Genomic DNA, 27,323 nt, shown 5'->3' on the forward strand with positions numbered 1-27,323 from the left:
CAATGCCGAAAACTAAATACATTAAATTAAATAAAAAAATAAATAAAAGCTTCTGTGTAAAAAAACATATATATAGGATCTAGTTCAATCTCCATTTCAATGATATAGCTAATGTGCTTTCCTATAACACTACTTAAATCAACATCTCAATACACAGTAAGCCTTGCTCATTAAGATACTTTGATACTAATGTAAACCCAAAGTTACACTCCCTGTAAATGATAAATTGAATTTCAGTGATATTCTCATTATAGCACAAATTGTATATGATGACCTTCCTACCATTCCCTAAGTGCTGCTTTGTAACTATAATATTCTCATACTGAATATACTCATAAAGTTCATGTTTCTTGGATCTCTTAGAGAACATTACAACACTACAAATAAACTTTTAACCCCCAACTTTCTCGTACATACTTTTGGGCATGTTCATGGGCTGCCATATCTTTGTCACGTTCAGTTACAGCATTCTGAAGGAATGCAAACTAATTTTGATATCAGTCTAAGGAAAAAATAATGTATTCTATTCTAAAGCTAGGCACAACCATTGAAGTGATTTTGTACTGTTAATGTGCTGTTTTAGATTACATATAACACTAGTTAGCAAAAGTGAATGAAAATGGTCCAATAAAAACACTTCCTCTTTAAGAATAAATGGCCAACATAAGTTTAGGTTATATTTCAAATCTTGAGCATTATTCAGCACTTATTCAGACATATTAATATTTTCAGAAGACAAAAATTCACATGGTACTTACCATTTATCATTTAGTCTTATGATAAATCTATAACAAAAGAAATATCATATAGCATTTCAATTTTAAATCTATGAGAACGACTATACATCTACCAAGTTTCTACTTATTAAGTCTGGATCAAATTTGGAAAGAAAAGGACATGTACATATGTAAATAGATGTGTATTTTTTTTCCTTTTTGTCTAACATTTCCAAAAATTGTATGAGCTTTAACTATAAAAATTGTTCCACACACTAATTTCTGAAAGAGCAAAATCTCCCTCTAACAAAACCGTCATTTGAAAGGTAAATTTCTAGAGTTTTAGAGACAAGGATTAATTTCCTCACTTAAGTTACTAGATCATCTAAGGATATTTCGGGCTTTCCAGTTGTCCAAAGAATTCATTGCTAAAGTACAACTGCCTTATTCTCATCTTCTCTGTGACCCTTAACACTTGGGTATAACCACTTTATGCCTACTAAATTTTTTTTCTCATCCATAAAGGATTATGACAACTGCGATGGCAAGATCCTATTGTTAGGTGCTTTCCTAGAACCAACAGTCAAAGTTGTGTGTGTCAGCACAACCTTTCCCACATTACTTCTGCTAATCCAGAAAACCCTTATATGGCTCTGAATGCTATGGATGCTTACTCTTGTATTCCTTACATCGAGGATTTTGAATAGGGACCCTCCACCCAAATAAGTCAACCTACTCCAATTATTACATTAACACTTGCTGACCTGGAAGTCTAAGGCACTGTGCAAATGTACCATTAAGATCTTGTTTTTAGTCCAATCTTGACTATTGCTAGCTTCTAGTGACCTTTGACTTTCAACAATCATTTGACCTAATTAGGCCTGAGTGTCCCCAAGTAAGGGAATATTGGACTGGATTATTTCTAAGTCCCTTCCAGCTCTGATTCTGAATTTTTGGTAAATCTAGATTGTTGATATCAAACTCAAATAGAAATGGGGCCACTAATCCATGCAAAAGGATCCATATGGGCTGCATACTGACTTAGTCTAAAAACTTAATCCCACCTGTGTTTTACTACATTTTTACTTATTTTAAAATACATTTCCCAATTACATTTTAATCTGGTTTGGGTAGCACTCCGGAGTGCTGATGCATGTTTGACATCTCACTTAGACCACCAATTCAATTAAAAAATACAAAAAGTCAAAAGTCAATAAACATTGAAGAAAGCAGCTATCAAAGTCTATATACTTTACTTCAAATACAGAGTTATATATAGCCACCTTCAGAGTTATTTATAAAATAACATTTAATGACCTTAGTTTTCTGGGGCAAGCTTAAAATTCCTTAGGTTAAAACAAAGTTTTAAAACAGATAAAATAGATTACTATTTGCACTATGAGAACTATGAAAATAACACTAACAAAAAAAGAGGAAGAATTCTATTAAAAGGGAAAATTATAATAGCATACGATAAAAGCTATTCTAGGTAGAGACCAACTTAGCCTATACTATCTCAAGAACCCTGAGAACATGAACATTTTACTGCAGTGTAATAACTGATGTTCACAATTCTAACCCTGAGCCATCAAAAAAACCAATATATTCTAAGAAATCAATGAAGTATGGAATATATTATTGAAAAATATTTTATAAATTTTTTAAGCTTAAAGGACAAGCTTTAGGGCAGTAATATTCTATCAGCTAAGGGAATACATGTTATTTCTTTTTCAGAAACTTTGAAGCAAACCCAACAACATGGAAGAGTGGAATAAAAAAGTGGCAGGAGGCACCTACAGTGGGAAGCAGCCACAAAAGGGAAACTGGTAATACATGTGACAAAAACACTCCAAAGTTCATAATTTTGTCCATTTTAGGTCATCCCTATTTATCAGGTACAGAACTGTGATTTCATTAGTGTAGGGAACTCTTGAGAAGGGAAATTCCCTCCTCCAACATAGATAGGCAACTGCTGTATAACTGATGCTCTTCAATAGTCTCCAGGATCACTGAAAGGTCAAATTGCTTTCCCATGAATAGAGCTAGTCTGTGTAGTTTTCCATTGGATTAGAAATCGAAAGATGAATTCAGATCCTGATTCTGCCATCTCACTTTTGTGACTTTGGACAAATCACAATTGCCAGGACCTGTTTCCTTCTCTGAAAAGAGGAGACTGGACTAATGATCTCTAAGCCACATTCTATCACTAAATCTATGATCCTATATCATAAGCAGAGCTCAAATCCAGGTCTTCCTGACTCTAAAGCCAGCCATCTATGTACTAGGCCATGTTTTCAACTGAGATAATACAAACAGAAGTTACGTAATGAAGTATTTTGTCACGTAGAAGCAACCTAAGAGCTCAGGCCTTTCTCCTATAATTTGTAGTAGTGGCAGTGTTGATACTTGGTAAAATAGTTGCCTCTTTATTTTTATATTACATTCACTTCCCAAATACGTCCATTCCCTATCTCCTTCTCAGTGAACCATCATTTATAACATTCAAAAAAAAAAAAGGGAGGGGGAATGTTCATTCAGTACAACTTAACCCATCCATTGACTAACAATATCCTAAGGGCATCAATCAAGACAGCACTTGAAACTCACTCACAGGGAACCCTTTCTTCATGTATAAGTGGCCTAAATAAGGGATTATGAACATTCTCTCCAATCCATCTTCTACATAGCTGATATTCCTAAAGCACAGGCCTGACCATATCACTCACAACAAACTCATGGTTTCCTATTGTTTCTATGGCATTTGAAGGCTTTATCATCACTTGCCTCTAATCTGCCTTTCCAGGTTTACTGTAGACTACTCCCTTCACAAATTCCATATTTCTAGACAACAGGGCTTATTTTCTGTTGCTACCACACTTTTTCTCTCCCCTCCCACCCTTTTGTATAGGATGCCCTGACACCTGGAACATGTACTTCCTCCTCACTTGTCTCTTAGAATTTCTAGCTTTCTTCAAAGCTCAGTTCATGTTCTACCTCTCAACATGGTTGGCCTTTTCTGATGTCTCTCCACTAGCTGCTTGTGCTTCCCTCTTAAATTACCTATTTACACTGTATACTTTTATGTACTTTTATTTACATTTTACAACCCCCTAGTAAAAAACCCTCTTTGGTTTTAAAAATGATAGCTTCATTTACATTTTTCCATTTTCAGCACCCAACATGGGCCTGGCAACATTGCAGATATTATAAATGGTTGCTTGATGGATGGGAGTAGAAGAGTTGCTAATTTGAAAACATTTAAATTAAATCAGGATAATAGGTCATGGCTCCTAGATACTTGATAACATAAGTTCACACTTTAAAACTACATTTATTAATGAGGCTAAAATCAGAAGGCAAACAGGTAACTAGAGGGAAAAAATCCTTAAGCAAGTTTCTCTGACAAGAGTTTCATTTCTAAGGCATATAAGAAATGGATTGTAAACAAAGAAAATAAACAGGCAGTTTTATAAGGAAAAAACTCAAGCTATCAATAGCCATATTAGCAGAGAGAGAGCTGATGAAGCAGTGGAAGGCCCAAATTTAAATTTGGCCTGACATTTACTAACTGAGTGACTCTGGGCAAGTCACTTAAACTGTTTGCTTCAGTTCCCTCAACTGTAAAATGGAAATAATAGCACCTATTTTCCAGGGTTGTTGTGAGAATCAAGTAAGATAATATTTGCAAAATGTACTTACTTAGCACAATGCCAGGCACATAGTAGGCTCAATGTAAACATTTATTCTTTTCCCCTTCCCTTACGAAAATAATGTTCCAAATCACTAATAGAGAAATGAAAAACTAAAGTAACTCTTAGGTTTCATCTCACCTACAACCATCAGATTGGCAAAGTTGAGAAAAAAGGAAAGTGACAAATGTTGGAGTGGCTGTGGAAAGATGAGAATTTGGAGCTATGCCCTAAAAGTTACTAAGCTGTGCAAGCCCAGCAATACCACCTGGCCTATATCTCAAAGAGGAAAAAGACCCATTCCCACAAAAATATTTATAGCATCACTTTTTGGGGTTTCAAGGAACTGGAAGCCAACGGGGTGTCCATCATTTGGCTGAACAAATCAAAGCATACAAATATAATGGAACACTTGTGCAATAAGAAATAATGAAGGGGACAGCTTCAAAGAAACCTAGGAAGACTCATATGAACTGATGCAAAATAAAGTGAGTAGAACAAGAACAATTTATACAATCAACCATATTGTACAGACTAACTACTTTGAGAGACTTAAGACTCTGATCGATGAAATTACCAATCACAATCCCAGAAGATACACAATAAAATATGATATCCATTTCCCTGATAAAGGTGATGGACTCAGTGTTCAGATTAAAATTTATTTTTTTGGACATAGCCAATGTAGGAATTTGTTTTGCTTGACCATGCATATTTATTACAAGAGTTTTATTTTCCACTTTTTTCTCAATGAGGTAAGAAAAATATAAGGGAAGGAAAATAATTATTTTGTTAACTGAAAAAAAAAACTAAAAAAAAATTTAAGAGTAAGGTATAATTCACCACTTTAACAGAACTAATCTATGTTCTGAGAACCACAGTTCAGGTTATATGGTTCTTTCCACACCATATTTTATGCCACATAAACAGTGACTTGGATTAATTAGCCCCATGGAAAAACACTCACTTAAATCACGTTAAAATCTCTACTTTAGATAATGTTTAATTTTTTGGTTTTTTTTTTCTCCCCCAAAAAGCATGCCTGATCAGTTACCACAAAAAAAAAAAAAATCAGAAGAAATTTTTCAGGAGTGTATACTTCGGAAAGCATTCATATAAAATTAGGAAAAAAAATTCCCACATTTAAGGCAGAACTCATATAAATATATTCCAACCAATACAGTTTTGTAATAAAGTCATTATGCCTTATAACTAAATCCCACTTAACACTGTTGCATTACTAACATTTTAAAGATAGTTCCTATGGAACTGCTACCTGTATACGGTTTCATCTAATATTGTGTTTCCCTGGTACAAGTACCATTAAGGAAGAGTATACCTAGAATAGTCATTAAAAAATTACAGAGACATTTCCTTTTCAATCAATCACAAGACCACTGCCAATCTATATAACCACTGAATTATATGACAGCCTACTATTATTTATACAAATCAGATCATGTCTCCTCCATCCAAACCTAACAGTATACAGTAAAAAGCCTCAGCAAGAGTTGTACATTCTACATTATCAAACATATACTGTACATAAACACACACAAAATACAAAAATGGTCTCACACTTCTAGTTGATCTCATGTCTTGGCAAAGTTTGATACAAGAATATAGAAGACCTTGACAACTGCATTACATCTTACAAAACACATGAGTTTTTACTAGCATTGTTTTGATATTTGCATTCTGGTCACATTTATCTGAGATTCTAAAGAATAGTAATTTCTCAGTAGCAGAGTAAAGAAAACCATGGTTAAAAACAAACTTCCCATTAAAATTTAACTTTGGACAAAATGAATTTTAAAAATTAGTATTATATCTTCCTTTTCAGTATGTAGCACATTTTAAAATCTAACTCTGGAGCACCCTAACATATAGACCCTGATTCCTCCTGGGTTGTAGATGCCTCAACACAAGTAAAAGTTGAAAAATAGGCTGAAAATTTAATAGGGTTACTTTTCTTTTGAGAGAAGAAATACCTATCTTTCAAATATCTAATAGGTAGAATGGCTAAATGTTAAGTTTATTACTTATTAAGTAGGTAATTTAAGATGGACTTGAAATAATTACTTATTTACTTTGGAGGGCAAGGGGGAGAATGAGGGCAGTACAAGTTTTCCACCATTAATTAGAACTAGATGTATTAGCAGTGGAGTTGGAAAATCCTTACCTCCATGGCTAAGAGCAGTCAATTACTGCACCAGTGTGTATTTTCAAACAAATACAAAAGCAAAACTCATTATCTCTTTTAAAAATACACACAATTTAATGTTGGTCTGTTTTAATTCTAAGTAAAGCAATTCCAAAAATACAAACTGAACATCAGAGCCATGTGAACCACCAAGATAAAATCAAACAGACATTCACAATAATTAAATCTAAAGACAGTTTAGTTGGATAAATTGTCTTCCAAGCATGTTATAGAAAACTTTACTACAAATACTGCTGGTGTTCAGTTAGAATTAAAGGACTCTGGGAGAATGAAATAATGTGAATACAAGTGGAGTGAGTCATGTTACACGGGATTTACACTTTTCCATTACCCCTAGATTTAAACAAACATTCAAAAATCAACACAAACTCTGTGTTATCAAAATATTGCAGCTGCAGGAAAGGCAACTTTAAATGAATAACTAGGGGGAAAATCAGGTTCTGGCAGAGGCAAACAGAAGTGAGTTTTTAGTTTGCACTTTAGTAAAGCTCCTTTATATCTGGCTGACCAAGAACCAAGTGCAAGGACAACCACATTCTCTGCTTCTTTTGGCTACAATGTGACAGGAAGAAGTCATCTTTTGAAGATGTTTAAGTAAATAAAGCAACTTTCTTTATAAACAGTCAAATAATCAATTACTGGAATAAATAAAGACTAACCCACATTTTTAACCAATCTTCTATGACATCTTACATATTTTTTCATTTTGGTGGCAAATTCCCAATTTTTAAGCTAAACACCACCAGTCATTTTTAAGAGTAAAATGAATAGCCACCAAAATATCAATACTCTTCTGTTTACTCTTTGGCTAAAAAACCCCAAAAATAAAACAAAAATAAAGGAAAAAGACAAAGAAAATACATCTAACACTGGTGATAAAAAATTGTCTTTTTACATGTAAAATAAAGTTATCAATTTAAAACTTGGTACATTTTATAAAAACAAGAGGTAATGTTGTAATAAAAACAGTGGTAGCCTGAACAGGCCACATACTGTTTGTGAACCCTGTGCAATAAAATACTTTGTTCATACTACATTTATCAAACATGACTAATGTTACTACAGACACTGTAGGAATCTTTTGTGGGATCCCTACAGATTCCTTAAAACTGGGAGACATTTACAATCATAATGTGCCACAAAAACTTGAATATGTTACTTCTAGTAGGAGATAATGTTCATATCTGACTTTTGTTTTAGGTTCTGAACAGCTGAGTTACAAGGACCAGAACTGAAAAGCATTACATGAAGCCCATGAACACTGTTGTTCACACCCTTCCATCAGAACACACCGTACTGGTTTGACATATTTCTCTTCATACATAGCAAGCAACAGCACCTGATAAAGCCTGAGAAGAAATGCTGCTGTGTAAATACTGCAACTATTCCTGAAAAAAGAATTATGGGATATATATATATATATATGTGTATATATATATACTCCAAAGCTGCCCATTCCCATAATTTGTATTGCATAGGTCACATAATCACACACATATATATACATATAATTATGTGTATATATATATATATATATGCACATGCAAAGAATATATTAAGACGACAATGAAGTCTAGTCATGGAGCAATTTACAGGCTCAATATATTTTTTACACTTTGCTTGAAAGAAAAATTTCAATATTTTACAGTCTTTCAGTAGGCATTATATACACTGCACTTTACGAAATCTAAAAGGTATTGAAATAGAAATTCATTTCTGCAAACATTGTGGTAACAAAACAGACGTTTCTCCAAAGACTTGTGCTATCTACATGATCTGTTTGCGCTGAAACCCACTAATCACAACAACTGACTCAATGGAATACCTAGAAAAATTATCTAACACCATGCATGAATTTGAATCATTTTAATATCCTATTCTAGAAACAATCTACAAATCTTAAGATTAAAAAATTAAGTCTCTGTTCTGATTTTAAAAGATAGTTTTTTATGACAATATCCATTTTCTTAACAGGTACATGTTAAGGCTAATATTTCCTTGTGATGTTTGGTGTGTGTGTGTGTGTAGTTGTATGGTTGTATATGTGTGTAGTTGTATGGTTGTGTATGTATATGCGTGTTTTCAGAAAGAGAGTAAAAGCCAGCTCCTTCAGGGCTCTGAACTGTACCTACAGAAGATGCGAGTGCAGTGAACATAATGTTCAGTCAGTCCTACAGTCAGGATGCAGTTGCTCCTTCCCACTCCACCAAATACTGCACCTTTCCATCAAGTGTCACCCGGCGAGCCAATACTCTATATTTTTCACCACATGCTATTCTACCTGCAGCACCAAAATAACTGGTAATAGAGTTCTTTAGATGATTAAGCTGTAATTCCTGATCTGCTAAATTATTAAGAATCTCTGTGTTAAGTTCATCAAACTGATAATCTTCTTTGCCTTCATCATCTTTCACAATTTCAGAATTCTGCGTCTGGAGTGCTTTCCGAGGAAGGCGCCCCCTTCTCCTCCGCAGGTGTGGTATTGCAGCAGGCCACGATCTTCCTGTTCGAGTTCTCTTTCTGGAGTCAGATAACCTAGAGGATATAAGACAGTGACATGACTGTAAGGTCAAGAATGTAAGACTCTCTGCTCATACAGTAGAGCTTTCTAAGGTGTCTCTCAAATCTAAGTGCTACAAGACTATCACAAAACATGAATAATTCAATGAACAAAATAATTATTAAAAGGCCCATTAAACATAATGTCTTAAGAGTTAAAATGAATATTAACCATCAGCTAATCCAACTTGTACTCGACTGAGAATTCTCTGCTCAAAGGGTTCTTATTCTATCACTTTCTACTGAGAGGTGACCTCTTCTAGGCTTCCACTTTCTAGCCTATTGTTATTAAGCTATCAGTGCAGTTATTTTAGGGTTTCTTGCCCATCTAGAGGTTCATCCTCATCAACTTTTTCGTCTTTAAAACTCCACATCAAAGCAGTAACTGGGGGTTAACAATAAATGGCTGAAAACTATTGTCCCCAATTGAATTCTTATGCAAAACAAAAAGTAATTTGTCTGCCTAATTTATTTACTTCAGATTGGATATTTTATAAGAATCTATAAGCTTCTATAAGCAGAGGGCCATGTCTTATCTAAACATTTTCTCTCTCCAAGTACCAAACACAGTGGTTGGAAAACAGTAGGTACTTAATAAATATTTCGTTTATTTTTGTGTAATAGGATTTTCTTAAAGCAAACTACATCTAAATTTCACATCAAGAGTAATGAAAAACCTATAAAAGGAAAACACACCCTGAAGAAGCGAATATATTTAATTTATATATACTACAAATATGTTTTGAAAAGTAGAAATCACTTGATAGTTTAACACTAAACATGGCAAATTTCTCAGCAAGGACACATTGTGCCGCTTCATAAACTTCTGAAATGTTCCGCTATCATCTTTAAAAAGAAAGTCCAAAAAAATAAAAAACAAAATAAAAAAAAAAAAACAAAATAAAAAAATAAAAGAAAGCCCAGAAAAAAATCAGTACAGAAAATGAATGCTTCAAACAAAAGAATAAATCAAAGCTATTTGTTACCCATAATGCCTGGAAATAGTAGATGAGGTAGTTTCTTTTGTACTGGCAGCACCCGTGAAGTCCACATCTGAGGTATTGGATGAATGTGCAGTTCCATCAGGTTTCCTAAAAAATAAATGAGAAGGATATTTATAATAAATACTTAACATAAAAATTAAGCTAAACATTCAAAAATAAATTTCGGGGTGGGGGGCGCAGACAGGAGACACAATGTTCTATTTACCCTATAGAGGAAGGTAAATCCAAGGTAGGATTCTCTGGAACTGATTCCTTTTCCTTCAAATACAAGAAAATTATTGAAGCATGAACTCTATAACAAGTTTTAGAAACCTTACCAATTAGGAATGTAATCCTTCCCTGCTTTTTCCCTGCCTAACATCACTCTGAGAAGATACAAGGACCCATACACTTACCAAAGAAGATGGTTCAGAAGTCTTTTGAATCATCTTTCTTGTATATGGGCCAGGTGGACGCCCTACAGATTTTTTCTTTCCTTTCTTTTCTATACCATTACTTATATCCCTGCAAAGAAAAAGATATAGCATACATTATCAAATGAAATTATATTAAGTGAGGTGATCTTTTACTTAATTCTTGCGTGAGTATAGCTGGATAAACAGAAGTATAATCTGCACAGAGATGAAGACTGAAACTATGGGGTGTTGAAATCACCTAAAGAAATAGTATATAGAGAGATGAGGGCTTAGGGGAGACACTCCCAGTTAGTGGGCATGATCTAGATGAAGATCCGGCAAAGGAGACTGAGAAGGAACAGTCAGGTGGGTAGGAAGAAAACCAGGAGAGAATGGTTTTGGGAAAACCTAGAGAAAAGAAACTATCAAGGAGAATGGCATGATAACAGTGTCAAAAGCAGCAAAACTGTCAAGCAGGATGAGAACTGAGAAAAGGCATTACATTAGAGAACAGTTTCAGCTAAACAGTGAGGTCAAAACCCAGGCTACAGAGAGCAGACATCTACAGTTAATCTTTTTAAGAGGTCTGGCCATGCAAGGTAGGAGAGATACAAGATGATAAGGTGAGCTGGAGATCAAAAGAGAGTTTTTTGAGGTAGGAGGTGTTCATTTTTATAGGTAACAGAGAAGCCCCCAGTAGAGAGGGAGAGATTGAAGATTAGTGAGAATCAGGATGAGAGGGGGCAATCTGCCAGAGGAGATGGGCTGGAATAGGGTCACTTGTGCATGTAGAGGGCTTTGTCTTGGCAAAGAAAAAGGCCACCTCTTACTATCGGAAAGTGCTAGAAGACATAGTAGAAAGCATCTGACTTGTGAGATGAAGAGGAGGGGCGAAGAGGGAGCTCTTGTTGTATGGCCTCAATTTTTTCAGTGAAATATGAAGCAAGGTTCCCAATTGATAGGGTGGGAGAGTGGGAGTCATAGGAGGTTTGAGGAGTGATAAAGAAGTTAGCAGAGTCACTGCAGTAAGTGGGATAGTGAATTGACTGCTGCCGTTATCGTCCAGTCACTTTTTGAGTTGTGTCCAACTCTCCATATCCCCATTTTGGGTTTCTTGGAGAAAATGCTGGAGTAGTTTCCCATTTCTTTCTCTAGCACATTTTACATATGAGGAAACTGAGGCAAACAGTGTTGAGGGTCACACGGCTAATAAATGTCAGAGGCCAGATTTGAGCTCACGAAGAGGAGTCTTCCTGACTCTAGACCCAGCACTCCATCCACTGTACCACCTAGCTGCCCCCAGTGAATTTATTAGGGAAGTGCAAAAAGACTACCTTGAACAGTGAGGGAATATGATGAGCTGATACAGAAAATCCTCTCCTTACAAAATGGTCATGAAATTATGATATATACAAAATATCTAAGACACTAGAATGGGAATTGGGTCCTGTAATAGAGGCCAGATATAGGAAGTTAAGAAAAACAGGAAAAGTATCTCAATTCCTCCAGCAACAAAATTGGGGGCTGGGCTAAAGGAAACCTAGGATTAGAAAAAGTAGGATAATTAAAAACTGTAACCTGAAAAGTCAATCAGATTTGGCCTACAGACTACAAAGGAATGAGTTACGGTTGGGACTCACTGTATCTTTAAGTTGCCCCCTCCTCTGTACTGGTAAGACTAGATTCTCTAGCCTGAGTAAGGTAAACTCTACTTAGTAACGTATGGCTTATACCTCTAAATTCTCTCACATTATAATAAGATTATTTTATATCTAAATAAGAATATACTGAGTAACATATTTGAGTAAATCCAGGAACCAGAAGAGAGAACAGGGGTGAAGAAAATAGTTTGCATGAAGATCAACACAGGGAGAACTGAAAAGATTTTTCATCAGAATAACTTACAAATCACCTAGATGCATTACCTTTTAAGTCTTGTTACATATTACTCCTTTATTACAGCTCAGCACACTTATCTTCATTCTTCCTCATGCTGCACTACTGACTCTCTCTGACATGCTCTAAGAAACTTCTTCACCCTCAAAATTTCACTCAACTCCATGGACTTCTCACATTGGAATGATCTGCCGGGATCCCTGTGGCTTCTCCCTCTAATTGGCTGGTTCCATTTCCCTCCAGGCTACACTCCTGATTTTCTGTACTTTCTTTACCATACCTTCATCCCTTTCCCTCTCCCCCTTCAACTTCCTTGTAAATGTAATCTTCTTCCATTAGAATATAAGCTTTTTGAGGAAATGGAATAGCTTTCTGCTTATATGTGTATTCTTTGAGCTTAGTGCAATGCCTGGCACATAGCTTAATAAATATTTCTTATTGTTGTTATAGCCCCTCATACATGATACTGTCTTTGTATCTTTGAAATGGCCATATCCTCATGCCCTGATTTCACTTTCTCCTCACCTCTGCCTTGAAAATTGCAAATGTGACATTCCACGTAAGCCTTTTTCCTTGTCCTCCCAGATGCTAGTGCCTTATCTCCCAAATGACCCTGTATTTATCTTGGACCTACTTATAATCTTTTCTCCCCAAGCAAGACACTTCTTAAAGGTAAAAGCTGTTCATTATTTTCTTTGTATCCCTAGAATCAAGCCCAACGTCCAACATGTAGTAGTTACTAAATGAATGCTTGGTGACCAGTTGATACATAAGGACAGGCAATAGATTATAAACCAGGCACAGAAACCATCTCTCGCTTTGCCAAAATCAAAGCACCTAATGATTCCTTGAATTTCTTTAGTGATAATTTCACACTTCAAAATGTAGAGAAGGGAAAATTCCATTCTCGATCATTGACTCCAACAAGGAAAAATTTGATGAAATGATGACAACCCTGGAAGAAAGAGACCATTCTCCCTCTAAGAATCTGTGACAGAGGAGGACAAAATCAGTATGATATGTACCACAGATCTGGGGGAAAAAAAGATTTCAAAGAGTCTAGAGGAAGGATATATAGGCTAATTTGAACTAAAATTCTAGAATGGAGGTCAGCCCAGCAAAGACTGCAAGCTCTGAAGAATTAAACTCTTAAGACACAAACAGAAACAATTCTGATGAAGAGGAAAGAGAACATCGATCTAGAGATACTGGTACATATGCACATGGAACTCAAAAACAGTCTAATTTGAAAAAGACATATGTGGAAGATGGAAGAAAGGGCAATTAACAGAGAATGAATACAAAAACATGGCATAGTAATGTTAAGAATAATAAAGTTCGTGATAACCTGAGGCTAGTAAGGATCTCTAAAGAACAACAAAAAAGTGTTTTTGTTTCTGCTGTTAGGGACAAAGGGAGAATTAAATAAGGTATAAGACTGATGCTTGAGAAGATAACATTATAATCATAACTGGAATGTATATAACACCCAACAGAAACTGAATGAGGGAATGGAATAATGTGTTCCAAAAAGCAAAGGAGCTCAAGATGCAATCTAAGGTGACCTACTCTACAAACATAAGCCTAACTATTAATGAAAAAAGACGGGCATCCAAAATAAAAAAAGGTTTTGGAGCATTCCTACAAAGAAAACTAGACCTGAACAAATTGTTTTGCCATCGCCTCAAACATAAATATGCAAAAGTTAAACAGAGTAACCAGAAAAGTCAACAAAATTAATATTTCAGGGGAAAAAAAAACTAAAAAGAGAAAGACATCCATGAGGTTTGCAACAGGAACAATAAAATAAATATTCTAACATTATGCAAGGAGACAAAGGTGAAAGCAGAAATCATAGAAGTATTGGTAGAGAAATGAGACTAAAACATCATGGACTAAAGCTCTTAATACTCCACCTAAAGGCGAATTAATGTTTTTTGAGACTAACTCATAGAATGAGAGGATGCATAAGAGGGAGAGGGAGGAAGAAAATAGAGGGGAATATGTGACATACCTTCATCAAATCAACAGTAAAAGGGAAAATAACTCCTGTAGCTTTTTGAGAAGAGGAGGACCTACAGGTGAATGGGTGAGAAGCCAAAAGGGGGAACTAAAACTGGGGGGAGGGGGCCAAAAGGGAACTCTAATTTCAGTGGTGGGAGGAGAGCTCCAACACTATAATGGGAGAAAAAAGACATTTTATAAACGAAGGCTTTAGAAATGACCTTACAAGTAGAAAAATGACTGAATCATGTTATCAATAAACCAAAAATATTATATTGATAATATCATCATTAATGTTTAAAACATGTCAATTCCTTATCATTAATTTACGAACTAAATCTGGAAATGAGCTTATGTATGAGTAAAGGAAAAAGTTTAAGCCAGAGAAAATTTTTTTACCTTGGATCAGGTATAGGTTTAGATGCTTTTCTGCCTTTAATTTTGAATTCATGAGATGTTCCTTCAGGTTCTTTCTCTGCTTTAAAAGCCACATTTGGTGGCACAGGAGGAACACGAATTCTCAATCCAAACAAATGTTTCTTCTTCTTTATTTCTTTTCCTGACATAAACCTACATTAATTAAAAAGGAGATTGAAAAATTTTATATAGTTTAAAAACCATTTCAAGTGATATTTTGAAAATCGTTTTCAAGAAATGTCACCATCCTGAGAAAATGATGAAATTTTGACATTTTTGTAAGAACATATAGTATCCATCACCACCTAATAGTTAATATCAAGTAACTTTATCCATTGCTACTACTTTTATGCCTTTAAAGGGCATCATTTTTGCCTTAAGGCTTATGGTACCTGGAAAGAATAGGGCTGACAAAGTTTAAAACGGAATGCACCTCTACTTTAAATAATGCTTCTAAATCCCACAGCTCTTAAACAATGCCCTCAATCCTTATACTTACTAAGTGTCTCCCGCATGGGGATACATAAAATAAATCAACTTACATGGTCTTGTAATCATTTAATGCCTCCAGAACATGCTCATATCTTTCAGATTTTGGTGTGTCTGCCAGCTGTGAAGTATCAAGAAACAATTTAACATACTACAATTTCAGCAACTAAGAATATACAGGTGCTTTGGATATTAATTAGATCTATGGTTTTAAAAACAGTTCTATGGTCAGAGGAAAATAATTCATTAAAATTACTTTAGTGCCAATCATGAAAATGTCTGACTATATTTTGTTGCCTTGCCTTTAGTTATGGGCTTTAATATAAATACCTTTAAAATACCAGAAGAAAAGCATTTAAATGGAAAAGGTAGGTAGATACTTATACCATTTCATCATTCAACATCTTCTGAATACAGTGGTAAGAAATACTAGCCTCTGTAATTTTTGAACATATCAGCAGATCTAGCATTTAAGTTTTGAGGCTATTTCAAACCACAGCCAGATATGGCTCCTACCAAAATACTTAAGAAAAGTTCCTAAAATCATAAATTGAAAACTTTTTTTAAAAACTTGAATGTTTCATTCTGGAAAAGATGCAATATTGCTCAACTTAGACTTTCAAAATATAATTTTCTGCCTCTTTCTCAATGTTTTAGCCTTGGGGCCCATCAGAGGATTCTTAGCTATGACAATGGATTGAGTCAAATTGATTTAACAAAGTAACATATTAAAATCATGAAGCCTTACAGAAGTATAATTCTGAATAACATAGAAAAGGACATCAGCATTCAGTAAAGCTGCTATATATGTATCTATTACGTAGTTCAGTCTACATCAAAACTGTCAGGTGCTTCTTCTGACGTAAGCTGAAACTCCAAAGAGTTTTTCAATAATTGTTCGAAATGAAGTGTACTGAAAGACCTACCTAAGTAAGCTCAACTCCATGAATTAATGTTTTAAGATCTCTCATGGATTTCTGAAGGGTCAATGGAGAGATGTTACTTCCTTAAGAGGGAAGACAAAAGGGATGTGATATTGGGCCACCAAGCCCAACTTCTAATTACTAGATAAATTTTTGGCAGATGATCTATTAGGATCATAATTCAATTCAAACATGTATTAAAGGCCTACAAGACACTGTGTTCAGTATAAATTTTTGGCAGATGATCTATTAGGATCATAATTCAATTCAAACATGTATTAAAGGCCTACAAGACACTGTGTTCAGTAGTAGCGAATAAAAAGACAAAAAACAAAACAGTTCCTCCTGCATGGGGCTTTTACTTTTTACTGGGGGGAGTGGAGAATGTTTAAGCAAAATGTATACCAATGTATGCAAAAAAAAAATACAAAATAATTTTGGGGTGGGAGAGAAATAACTGTTGGAAGCACCAGAGAGGTTAATCTGTGAAGAAGTTAGGCATTTCCAAAAGGCAGAGAAGATAAGAAAGTACTCCATTCATAAGGGGCAGTTTTTTCAAAAGTACACAAATGGAAGATGGAATATCATGTATAGGAAATATAAAGTAGTACAGTTTGGCTCGAGTGTAGAGTGTGCATGAGGTGGAGTAATATGAAATCATTACGGAAATACAGGTTGGAGCTAGACCAAATATGAATTTGGGTTTTATACTTGGGTGATGATAAGTTTCTTGAGTAGGGAACAGTGTGGTCACATTTGTACTTTAGGAATACTGATTATCAAGCTGATTCTACTACTCAACAAATTCAATGAATTTAATAAATTTTTTTTTATCAAGCAACTACTTTTCCTATGTGTTACGGATGATTAGGGTTTTTATTTTTTTAATGTTTAATCAAAATCTGCCTTCTTGGAATTTATATGTATTGGTTCTTAGACTATCTTCTGAAGCAACGCAATATAACCTTATTCCTTTTTTAACATGATAGCCCTTTCAATATATGGATCAGGGGTGGGGAACATGTGGCCTTGTAGGTCCTTGGGTGCAGCCTTTTGACTGAGTCCGAGTTTTACAGACCAGATCTTTTTATTAAGGGGATTTGTTCTGTGAAGTTTGGATTCAGTCAAAGGGCTGCACTTGAGGACCTAGAAGTCCACAGGTTCCCCACCTCTGATCCAGATATCTGAAAACTAACATATCTAATTCTAAGTTTACCTTAGGATATTTTAGCAGCTGCATCAACACTTTCATATTAAACTTGTGGCTAACTAAAGCCAACAGATATTTCACATGAATCTGCCAAGGTATATTTCCCTTATATCATACTGGCAGAACTGAAATCAAAATTAAGTGCAGAATTTTCTATTTATTCTTGTTAAATGTCTTCATTTTGTTTTCAGCTTAGTATTCCAGCTTACAGGTAGCATTTAAAATTGTGATCCTGTCATCTCTCTCATCAACTAACCCTTCCTGTTTTTTTTTAAAAAATAAGTTTGATAAACATGCTTTGCATTTTCTTCACTCAAGTATTGATAAGAACACTGAACAATCCAAGTGAGAGGCTACAGTCCTGCAGTTAATGACTTAGCAACCTCCCTATAAGTGAACACCCGGTCATTAATCTTGGTGAATTTGCTAAGCTATCATTTCTCCTAACATCTACATTCCATCAGCCTACCTTCCACTATCCACAAAACTTTCAAGGGAAATACTGATAGATGGTAGCTGAAATCAAGGTATGCTTTGTTTACAGGATTTTCTTGATATAACTGGTAACTCTAACAAAAAAAAAAGGAGTAAGGTTAATTTGCCATGGCTCGTTCTTACTAAAATCATGTTGACTCTTACTATATCCATTCTCAATATTCACAAATAATGTTTGAAAATCTGTGCCAAAAAGCTGCTGGAGGATCAATATCAAACATATCAGTCTATTGTTCTCAAAATATTCCTCTAATCCTTTTGAAAATCATGCATTTACTTGTTTCTAGTCTTCTAATACCACTCCTATTTCCTAAGATTTCTCAAAGATGAACATTAGCTCTAAAATTATAACTATAAGTTTTCTCATCACAATAAGAAAATTATTTGTTTGGGCCTGGATCTAAAATTACTAAATGCTCCTTTATTCACATTATGACTTCACATATTCTGGGATAATAATCCCCTTCTCTATAAGGGTAAAAGTTAAAGTCACATAGAAGAAGTGATGGGTGAAGAAATAGGCCCGAAATATCAAGGACTAATAAGCCTCACAATATTCTATCTATTTTCTAAGACTAAATTGCAAAATTATTGTTTACTTTCCAATCTGAAGACTATTCTTGCTGGAAAAAACAAGTAAAAATAACAGAATTGTTTTGCCTTCTGCTATTTACTTACATAATAAAGTAATTGGTCTATTTCCTTCCTATTTTCTTGATCCAAAAATGGCTTTAAATGCTTTTCTGATGGTCTTTAGAATTTCTTTAGTCTCAGCTTATCCTTGACCTTTAACTTCCTGATATTCTTTTACTAAATTGGTATTTACTCTTTTTTACACATCCTTGTGGTTATTTGCTCATTCTCCTGCTTTCTATATGTCTTGGAAAAATTTGTATTCAAAGTATCTCCCAATGCAGCAACAATAATTTCTTTAGATAATCTCATCTCTCCCCTCCTCTCAATGGCTTGTTTATAATTTTGTTTTTAGTTTTAGACTTTGCTATCAACATTCCCTTTTTACATATTTCTAGTTATATAATTAATGAGATCATATTTATTTTCTTCTCTGAACCTGAAATGTGATTTCCTAAAGTCTAAGGCAAACTAATCAACTATGCACATTATTCCTGTTTGCCAATATAAAATCAGAAATCATGGTCCTTTTCATCCAAGCTTTTTGTCATTTCCACAATGCTAGCCATTTTCTTCTTGCTGGTCAGTCAGAATTAAATCCAGAACAGCAGTTTATTCTCAGAGATGAAAGTGGCAATATGGCAAGTCAGGAATTTACCAAATATTCTGAATTTAGAAAAACATTTCTATTAAAAGTTGCATGGCATCATGGGAAAAGTCAGATTAGAAGTCTGAAGACCAATCACTTTGTGACCTTGGGTTAAGACACTGAATGATTCACACCTTTCATTTGTTCATCTATAAAATGGGAACACTACCATTTAACCTAACTTATGTTTTTGTTGTGAGGGTCAAATGAGATAATATGCATGAAAGCATTTTACACATACTATGCAAATATAACTTGATATTATAGTTGAGGTCCCTTGTTATTATAGCTTTCTCTCCTGCAAGTTTTCTAATCTATGTTAAGAAAGAACTTCCACCCAGCCAGCTAACCATTCAGTAGTATACTCCTGCAACAGTTATCACTTGTTTCTTTCACCCATTATCTTAACCCAAATATACTTCTCCACATTATGTACTCTTGTAGAAATAAACCTGAAAAGATTGTTTGGGGGACTGCTTTTGTATTACTGCTTTACAAAAATCAATGCCTCGAGTATAACCTATGACAAATTGCTTGCTTTCTCAATAAGGGGTGGGGGGAGGAAGGGAGGAGAAAAGAAGAAAGAGAATCTGGAACTCAAGAGTTTTAAGAAATGAATGTTAAAAATTATTTTACCTGTAATTGGGGGAAAATAATAAATAATTTTTTAAAAATCGGTGCCTCATACCAGCCAACAGGGTTCACTTTTTAATGACTGGACTGTTTTACTGATTGGATGCCCTTGGTTTATTGGATAATTTGTTTATTACAATTTGTATAGCACTAACCTAATCTGAGAAAGCAAACTACTTTAGCAAAGAATACACAGAGGAAGGGTGGGACTACATGGTTCCATCCAACTGTAGATCCCTTGATTATGTCTTTATCTACATCAAGGTCATAAAATTAGTCTCTCATTCTGACACCAAGCCATGAGCTAAAATACTAAAGATTATTGATGGTAAAGGATGTTGAAGCCACTATCCTTACCATAAAACATGTCTAGAAGCTCAAAACATTTCATATATATTTAACTAGTTTTCAAAATTATACATTTGTCTTTATAAATAAAAACTAATCTTAAAAAATATAAACTAAGAGCAAACTAGTTTATACATAAATGCTATATAGCTTGCTTGTACAAAGGGTTATTATTCTATAGCAGAGTTTTTAGATTCTCCTCAGCTATTAAAGATGCTGCACGACTATATAAACTAGGCATTAATTTTAATTTTGCTCCTTAGTGACAAAACTAAAACTACTTAACAGAGAACTGTTTATAAGTGAAAAAATCATTTATATGCAAAACAATCAAGAGAGGCAGCACGGTATATAGTGAAGAAAAAACACAAAGTCTAGAGTTAGAGAACCTAAGTTTATTAAATCCTGCCTCTGCTATTTACTACCTAGGTGGCCCTAAGCCAAATCTCTTCTCTTTGATAACATTTTCTCATCAGTAAAGTGAGATACCTGAACTAGCTGAACCTCCAGTTCTCTTCCAGCCATGAATGTTAGGCATATTTGGAAATAAGATCATCCCACACATCTAAATAGCTCTAATACCAGGAATTTTAAACATGAGAGAAACTATGTCCCTCAGTTATTAAATTTTAGTAAATATTCAGGTTCTAGGTATTTGGGATGTAAGGTAAAAGTGATTTGCCTAAAGTCATAAAGGTAAGCAGAGTCAGGAATTGAGTAGAAGAATCAGAATTTGAACCCATGTCCTCTACATCATGCTACTCCTGGATTTGGGCCAAGAATAAGAAGGATCATTTTTACATGCGTGTGTCTTTACTATATTCTAAAGCCAAAAAGAGTAAAGTCCTATATTAAACTAATTATCTGACTGTTTGCTGAGAGTTTTTTAAGAGACAGGGGAGGATGAGAAATTACACTTTACCCTATATTGAATCAGAGATTCGAGTGAGGGTAGGGTTGGGGTGGTTTTAAAAAGGGAATTCTGGATATGTTCTGAGGTTAAGTATACATTCAGTCCTATCTCCTATACCATCTACAATTCTATATAACAACAAGAATTAATGTTCAGAATCATGACCTGTATTCAACGTCCATAATCATCATAGAAAAGCGTAATACTTTTTTATAGTTAACAGGCCACTACTCACTATTAAAACACAGATTAAAACATTTGTGTAGCCTACTGCTGAAAAAATTGGAAGCTCAGTATCTTTGGTAATTTAATTATTATAAGATATTCCATACAAGATTCCATTAAAAGATATTTCATAATGGCTAATGCAATGTACTAACAGACTTTGGAAAGATCTTCAATATCAAGCGATGAAATAAAAAGAAGTGTTGGGCTTTTTTTTTTTTTTGCTAAACCTTTAATTAGGCTAAAGATCTGAAACATTATACACCCGAGATCTGGTGGCTCAATTAAATGAAACATTTCTTTAAGATAACAAAACATTCCTCTGTCTTAATAGAGCTTTGGTCACTGCTCTAAAAAACTGTTTTTAACACTGTTTTTCAGTCTTATGGAGCAAACAGAAATTTGTATTTTTATGACAGTATCTGCAAACTACAGAAAAAAAAAAGGAACATCCCACCGGTGAAGCAAATCTTTTTCCAGAGCTGAAACAAAGACGAAGTACAGTTTGACAGTCTTTAGCTGTAGAAAATTAACTTTCAGAAATTCACAAAAAGAACTCTTTTCTATAGACTATTAATTCAACTTTAATTAATTTTATATTTTTCTCCTATAGAAACAAAATCTAAGCCATAATATTTAAAACATAATACAGCGAGAGTATTAAGTGAAATTAATCTTAAAACTCAGTCTTAAATCTGAGGTTGAAGTGTATAAAGCAAATAATTACTGAAGAATTTCATCACTTTAAAGAATAAAAGTACTAACAGGTAGATCCTATGTAGGTCAAATCTAGATGTATCTGCAGTAGTGCTGAAAGTACCAGCCCCTAGAAGAAGCAAAGTATTTTAAAATGAACATATTACACTGTTTTCTAGATATACAAACTTCTAAAGAAAAAGGAGAGCATAGTCATCAGCATTTTAATCCTATTTTCCATTTTAATAATAATTATTTAAAGTATTATGAGATGGACAAATTACTTCTTAAGTTGTTCTCTCAAATTTTGCCAATGAAGGAAGCAGCACTGAAGGTAACTTGTAACCTATTTTGTTTTTTTTTTACTATTAATGTTACTTATTGTAATTGATTAACAAGGTATCAGTGGACAATATACCTGAGGAAATGCAGAGAGTGTATTATCTCACGCAAAAATGTATAACCTCACTAGCCACTGAAAATGTAAATTTAAAAAAATTTGAAGATATATATTTTTTGGCAGGCACAATTTTTATTATTGAAAAACACAAATGATTAACTATAAAAGGAAACACTTGATATAATTGTTCCTTTTCAGTGATTTGGAACAAGTGGATATACACTACATTTAAGAAACATGTAAAATGAAATTTTCGGAAACATAATAGGCTATCATTTCCAGCTATCTCTCAGTGGAGATTTGAAGGAGTGGGAGGGGGAGAAGCTTCCTAAACTAATCTTATAGCAGAGGGCGTGATATATAGATTGCACTAGGTTGAATCTATGAAGATATATTTTTACAATACCTGTTGAAACTGCCTCTCAACTCTGCATAGTCCCCCTTAAGAAATAAACCTAATGTTTGTGGGAATATAGAAAAATTCATTTTCTTACACTTCACTGTGGTACGGTAAACTAGGTTAATCTTTGTGGAGAACAATCTGGTAATATATAACAAACATAAAATTTTGAAACTCTACCCCAAAGAAAAATCTAAAAATATAAAAGTAATCTATGCCATATCAATACGACTAATAGAGTTAAAAATAGAAAATAACCCCTGAATGCCCAACAAGTGAAAAATGATTAAGCAAATGATAAAGAATGAAATACAATATAAGAAAAATGACGTATTTGTGGAACATGTATATGAAAAAGCTTATACAAGATGTCAAGTGGAACACAAGAGTGAACACATACTAACTACAACTACATAAAAACATTACACACATTAACAACGATCAGAAGAGAACTAAGGGATTTAAGTGATGTGATGTTTAGTCAACACTTGGCTCTTTTTAACTATCAAGTTATTTAAGATCATTTTTTTCAAATAAACTACTTTTTAATTGAAATCTCTAATAAGCAGAAAATAACCCCATTTTCAAATGTTTGCAAGGGTCTTTTCTTAAGCACATTAAGTTCTTTATCTGGTATGGTTTGAATTTACCTTAAAAAATTTCCCATTATCTACAGGCTACCGATAATGTTTTTCACTCCTGTTAAATTAATACACAATAACTAGTATCTTAAAAGTTTTGGATGATGCAAGACCAAAATGAACAAATACATTCTAGATATTTTACACTAAGCTAAATCACCTAGCAATAAAGATTACTTTATTCCTTCATCTTAAAAAAAAAAAAAAAAAAAAAAAAAAGCTAAAATTAAGTTGATCTCCTTAAAGATCATGCTCCCCGCAAATGAAAAAGACAAATAAATGTGAATTCCTGGACAATCCTCACTTTAGCCAACTTCACTAGCTAACTTGTCTCATTCTGACATGCATATAACATTCTTTTCATTCTGGTCACACCTACAAGGGAGTCAAGGTAAAAAGTTAAATCTCATTCATAGTTCTACTTGCTCAAATTAAGTTTGAAAAATTATGATACTGGAAGAAAAAGGAGGCAAAGCCAAAAGCATATACTAGTGATGCAACCTGGCATAGAGGAAAGAGAACTCCTGAACTCAAAAGTCAAGAGATCTAAGTTCGAAGCCTGTCTCAAGACACTCCCTATTCTTCAGCTTGTCAGGGCCCCTCTCTTTCCTCATCTATAGTGTAAGGATAGTAAAAATTGCACCATCTAGCTCACAGGGTTATTGTGAGGAAAGTGTTTTGCAAACTTTAAAACCACCACATAAATTTAAATTATTTTAATATCCAAAACTACAAGTTTTCCCAGTTCCATCCTTTACCACCACCATTTTCAGCTTTTGCTGTATAAAATGGAACTAGGGAGGCTTTCTTTCTTCTAAACTGTTCCTGTCTCTTTGAACATTATTTCTATTTTTATAATCAATAGGCAATAGCAGAGAGATGGGACCACTGGCCCCATATATTCTCACTCGAGTTGTTTCTCCTCAGAATCAAAAATAGATTTTACTTTAGGCTTGCAAATCCTAAAGACACAGAGGCCTCAAGCAAGCTTATGTACTTATAGTTATGGCTTCGTTGCTTTAATTAATAAAAAAAAGAGAGAGAAAAAGAGAGAAGACAACTAATAAATGCTAATGTCACCTACCTCTCCAGGGTGCAATCTATCCCAGTTTTCATTAATGTAAGTCATAAGTTCAAGTTCAGAATCAAAGTACTTCTTCTTGTGAATAACACTTAGGTTGTAAAGGCAAAGGTGTGCTATATCTACCCTGGAATTCAGAAAATTGTCAAAACTTATGAAAACAAAATTTTTAATATTCTAAAGAAATCACATTTTTCTTTCACAAACAAATAATTAAAAGTCACAGGATGAAATATCAGGTCAAGTGTCATGATTCGATAGGTATATTGTAGAGGATATCCTTTTTCAGGTATGAGCTAGAGGAGGTGCCTTTTCTCTGAGGTCCCTTTCAATGCTAAGATTCTGTGATTCCTCAAAACAAAGGCCAGTTGCACAAAAATTAGTACAGAACAAAAAGACTGGGTAGTCCTAGCTGAAAATTAACTTATTTCAAACAATTTACTATACAACAGAATTCTTATACAATAAAAAGAATTAGGGTCTAAGAGAACTTGCCCTGTATAAAAAGTGTAACAGTTAAAAAAACATCATTAATTAATGGGGACTAGATACCAGACTGATTCTGGAATATTTATATCACTTAGAGTGATCTGAACAGATCGATTTTCTAAAAGTTTTTGATATATTCAGGTATTAAATGTTATCTATTTGCTATATATGTAGTTTCTCCCTGAAAAAGCTGGGTACACCTCCTCTCCTCGTTTTCTTCTTAACCCCTCTACAATTCAACTTCTGATTTCATCATTTTACCAAAACTTCCCTCTCTTAAAATAACCAATGATCAAATTTCTAACTCCTTTTCTCAATCTTCATTCTTCTTGACCTCTCTGCAGCCTCTGACACTGCTGATCAATCTCTTCTCCTTGATACTCTCTCTTCTCTATATATTTTCAGGACACTACTCTTTCCTGGTTCTCCTCTTACCCAACTATTCCTTATCAGTCTCCTTTCCCGGATCTTCATCCAGGTAATACCAACTGTAGGTGTCACAAAGGGCTCTGTCCTGGGCCCTCCTCTCTTTTGCCTCTATATTACTTCACTTGGTGATCTCATCAGCTCCCAAAGATTTAATTTTCATCTCTCCATGTTGATGATTCTCAAATCTACCTATCCAGCTTTGACCTCTCTGCTGACCTACAATCTTGTATCTCTAACTCCTCTTCTGACATCTCAAATTGGATGTCCTGTAGACATCTTAAATTCAACATGTTCAAAACTCAAACTCATTATCTTTCTCCCTTCCCTCTGCCCTTCCAAACTTCCCTATTACTGTCAAGGGCAGCACCAATCACCCAGTCTCTCTGGCTTATAACTTAAGTGTCATCCTTAACTCTTCACTATCTCTCACCCCTATATCCAATGGATGCCAAGACCTGTTGATTTTACCTTTGCAACATCTTTCAAATATGCCCCCTTCTCTTCTCTGACACTGCCACCACCAATGAAAGCCCTCCAGCCTGGACCACTGTAATAGTTTGCTGGTGGGTATACTTTCCTCAAATCCCTCCCCACTCCAATCCATCCTCCATTCAGCTGCCAAAGTCATTTTAGCTAAAGTTCAGGTTGGACCACATCACCCACTTACTCATCAATAAACTTCAATGGCTCCCTATCAGCTCCAGGATCAAATACAAAATACTCTATTTGGGGCTCAAAGCCCTTCATAAGCCATTTGCTACCTTCCCAGTCTCTGTACACTTTATACCCAGACAGGTATTCTTTGAGAAGGGCACTTTTGCTGTTCTGTGAACAAGAACTCTCCACCTTCAGCTGAGGTCATTTTTCTCTGTTTCCCATGCCTAGAATGCTCATTCTCTTCATCTCCACCTCTTGGCTTTCAAGTCCCAATTAAAATCCCATTTTATGCAGGGAACTTTTCTTGACCCCTCTGTAATTTTAATGCCTTCCCTCTATAAATTATATCCTACTTGTTCTATTGTGTAACTTGTTTGTACGCAGTTGTTAGCTTTTTGTTTTCCCTATTACATTTTTACCTCCTCAATAGCAGGACTGTTTGTTCCTTTCAATATCCCCAAAGCCTAGCTGGGCCTTGTACATGGGAGGCACTTAATAAAAGCAGACTGACTAAACAATTAGTAACCTAGTCTATAAATAGTGATGGTTTCCGAAATTTTTCTTTCTTGCCATTCCCCAGGAATTACAGTAGAGAGTAGATGCTACATAAAATTTACAAGAGTATGTTTTAAATATAAGAACTGTCTATATTGTACCATGTATTATGCCTAAGGCCCCCCAAAAAGATAATTCAAATATGAAAACTTTTGGAAAATAGAGCATGTAGTAGAAAGCAGCTATATAATCATGGTGATTTTGCTAGCAAAAAGAAAATTAACCTGATGAAAACTATCTATAGGCTCAAGAAAAGAAAGAAAAAGGGACAGAGAAGGGCAGATTTCTAGAGGGACTAATTTTTATTTCAATATATTAAATATTTCACCCTAGGAAGTGTAATTACACAGAAAAATTATTTGTTTTTTAAATGCCTGTGCTTACCATTGTAAGGGCAGACGTTTGAGGTATTCTGGTCCAGAACTACAGACAGAGCAAATGAATGTATAAAATCTAAGGAAAAAAAAGAAAATCAAATACATACCGAATAACCAAAGGCACACATATAACATTCTAGGTAACATTCATCAGGCTAAACTTCAGTATAGTCAAG

The 27,323-nt window shown here is 34.5% G+C and overlaps 1 protein-coding gene across 1 annotated transcript in view; it reads right to left on the reverse strand.

Moving 5' to 3' along the window:
* Positions 1–6,659: 6,659 nt before the first annotated feature.
* Positions 6,660–27,323, reverse strand: part of MTF2 (metal response element binding transcription factor 2) — a 60,926-nt gene continuing 40,262 nt past the window's right edge. Inside the window, exons 8-15 of the mRNA XM_036766995.1 lie at positions 27,155–27,223; positions 24,644–24,767; positions 15,447–15,514; positions 14,887–15,057; positions 10,588–10,696; positions 10,398–10,450; positions 10,175–10,279; positions 6,660–9,164 (exon numbers count right to left, since the gene is read on the reverse strand). Of these exons, the coding sequence (XP_036622890.1) occupies positions 8,807–9,164; positions 10,175–10,279; positions 10,398–10,450; positions 10,588–10,696; positions 14,887–15,057; positions 15,447–15,514; positions 24,644–24,767; positions 27,155–27,223 (1,057 nt within the window). The 3' untranslated portion in view covers positions 6,660–8,806. The remainder of the gene's footprint in view (positions 9,165–10,174; positions 10,280–10,397; positions 10,451–10,587; positions 10,697–14,886; positions 15,058–15,446; positions 15,515–24,643; positions 24,768–27,154; positions 27,224–27,323) is intronic.

This window comes from Trichosurus vulpecula, chromosome 7 (genome assembly GCF_011100635.1).
Source record: "Trichosurus vulpecula isolate mTriVul1 chromosome 7, mTriVul1.pri, whole genome shotgun sequence".
NCBI lineage: Eukaryota > Metazoa > Chordata > Mammalia > Diprotodontia > Phalangeridae > Trichosurus > Trichosurus vulpecula.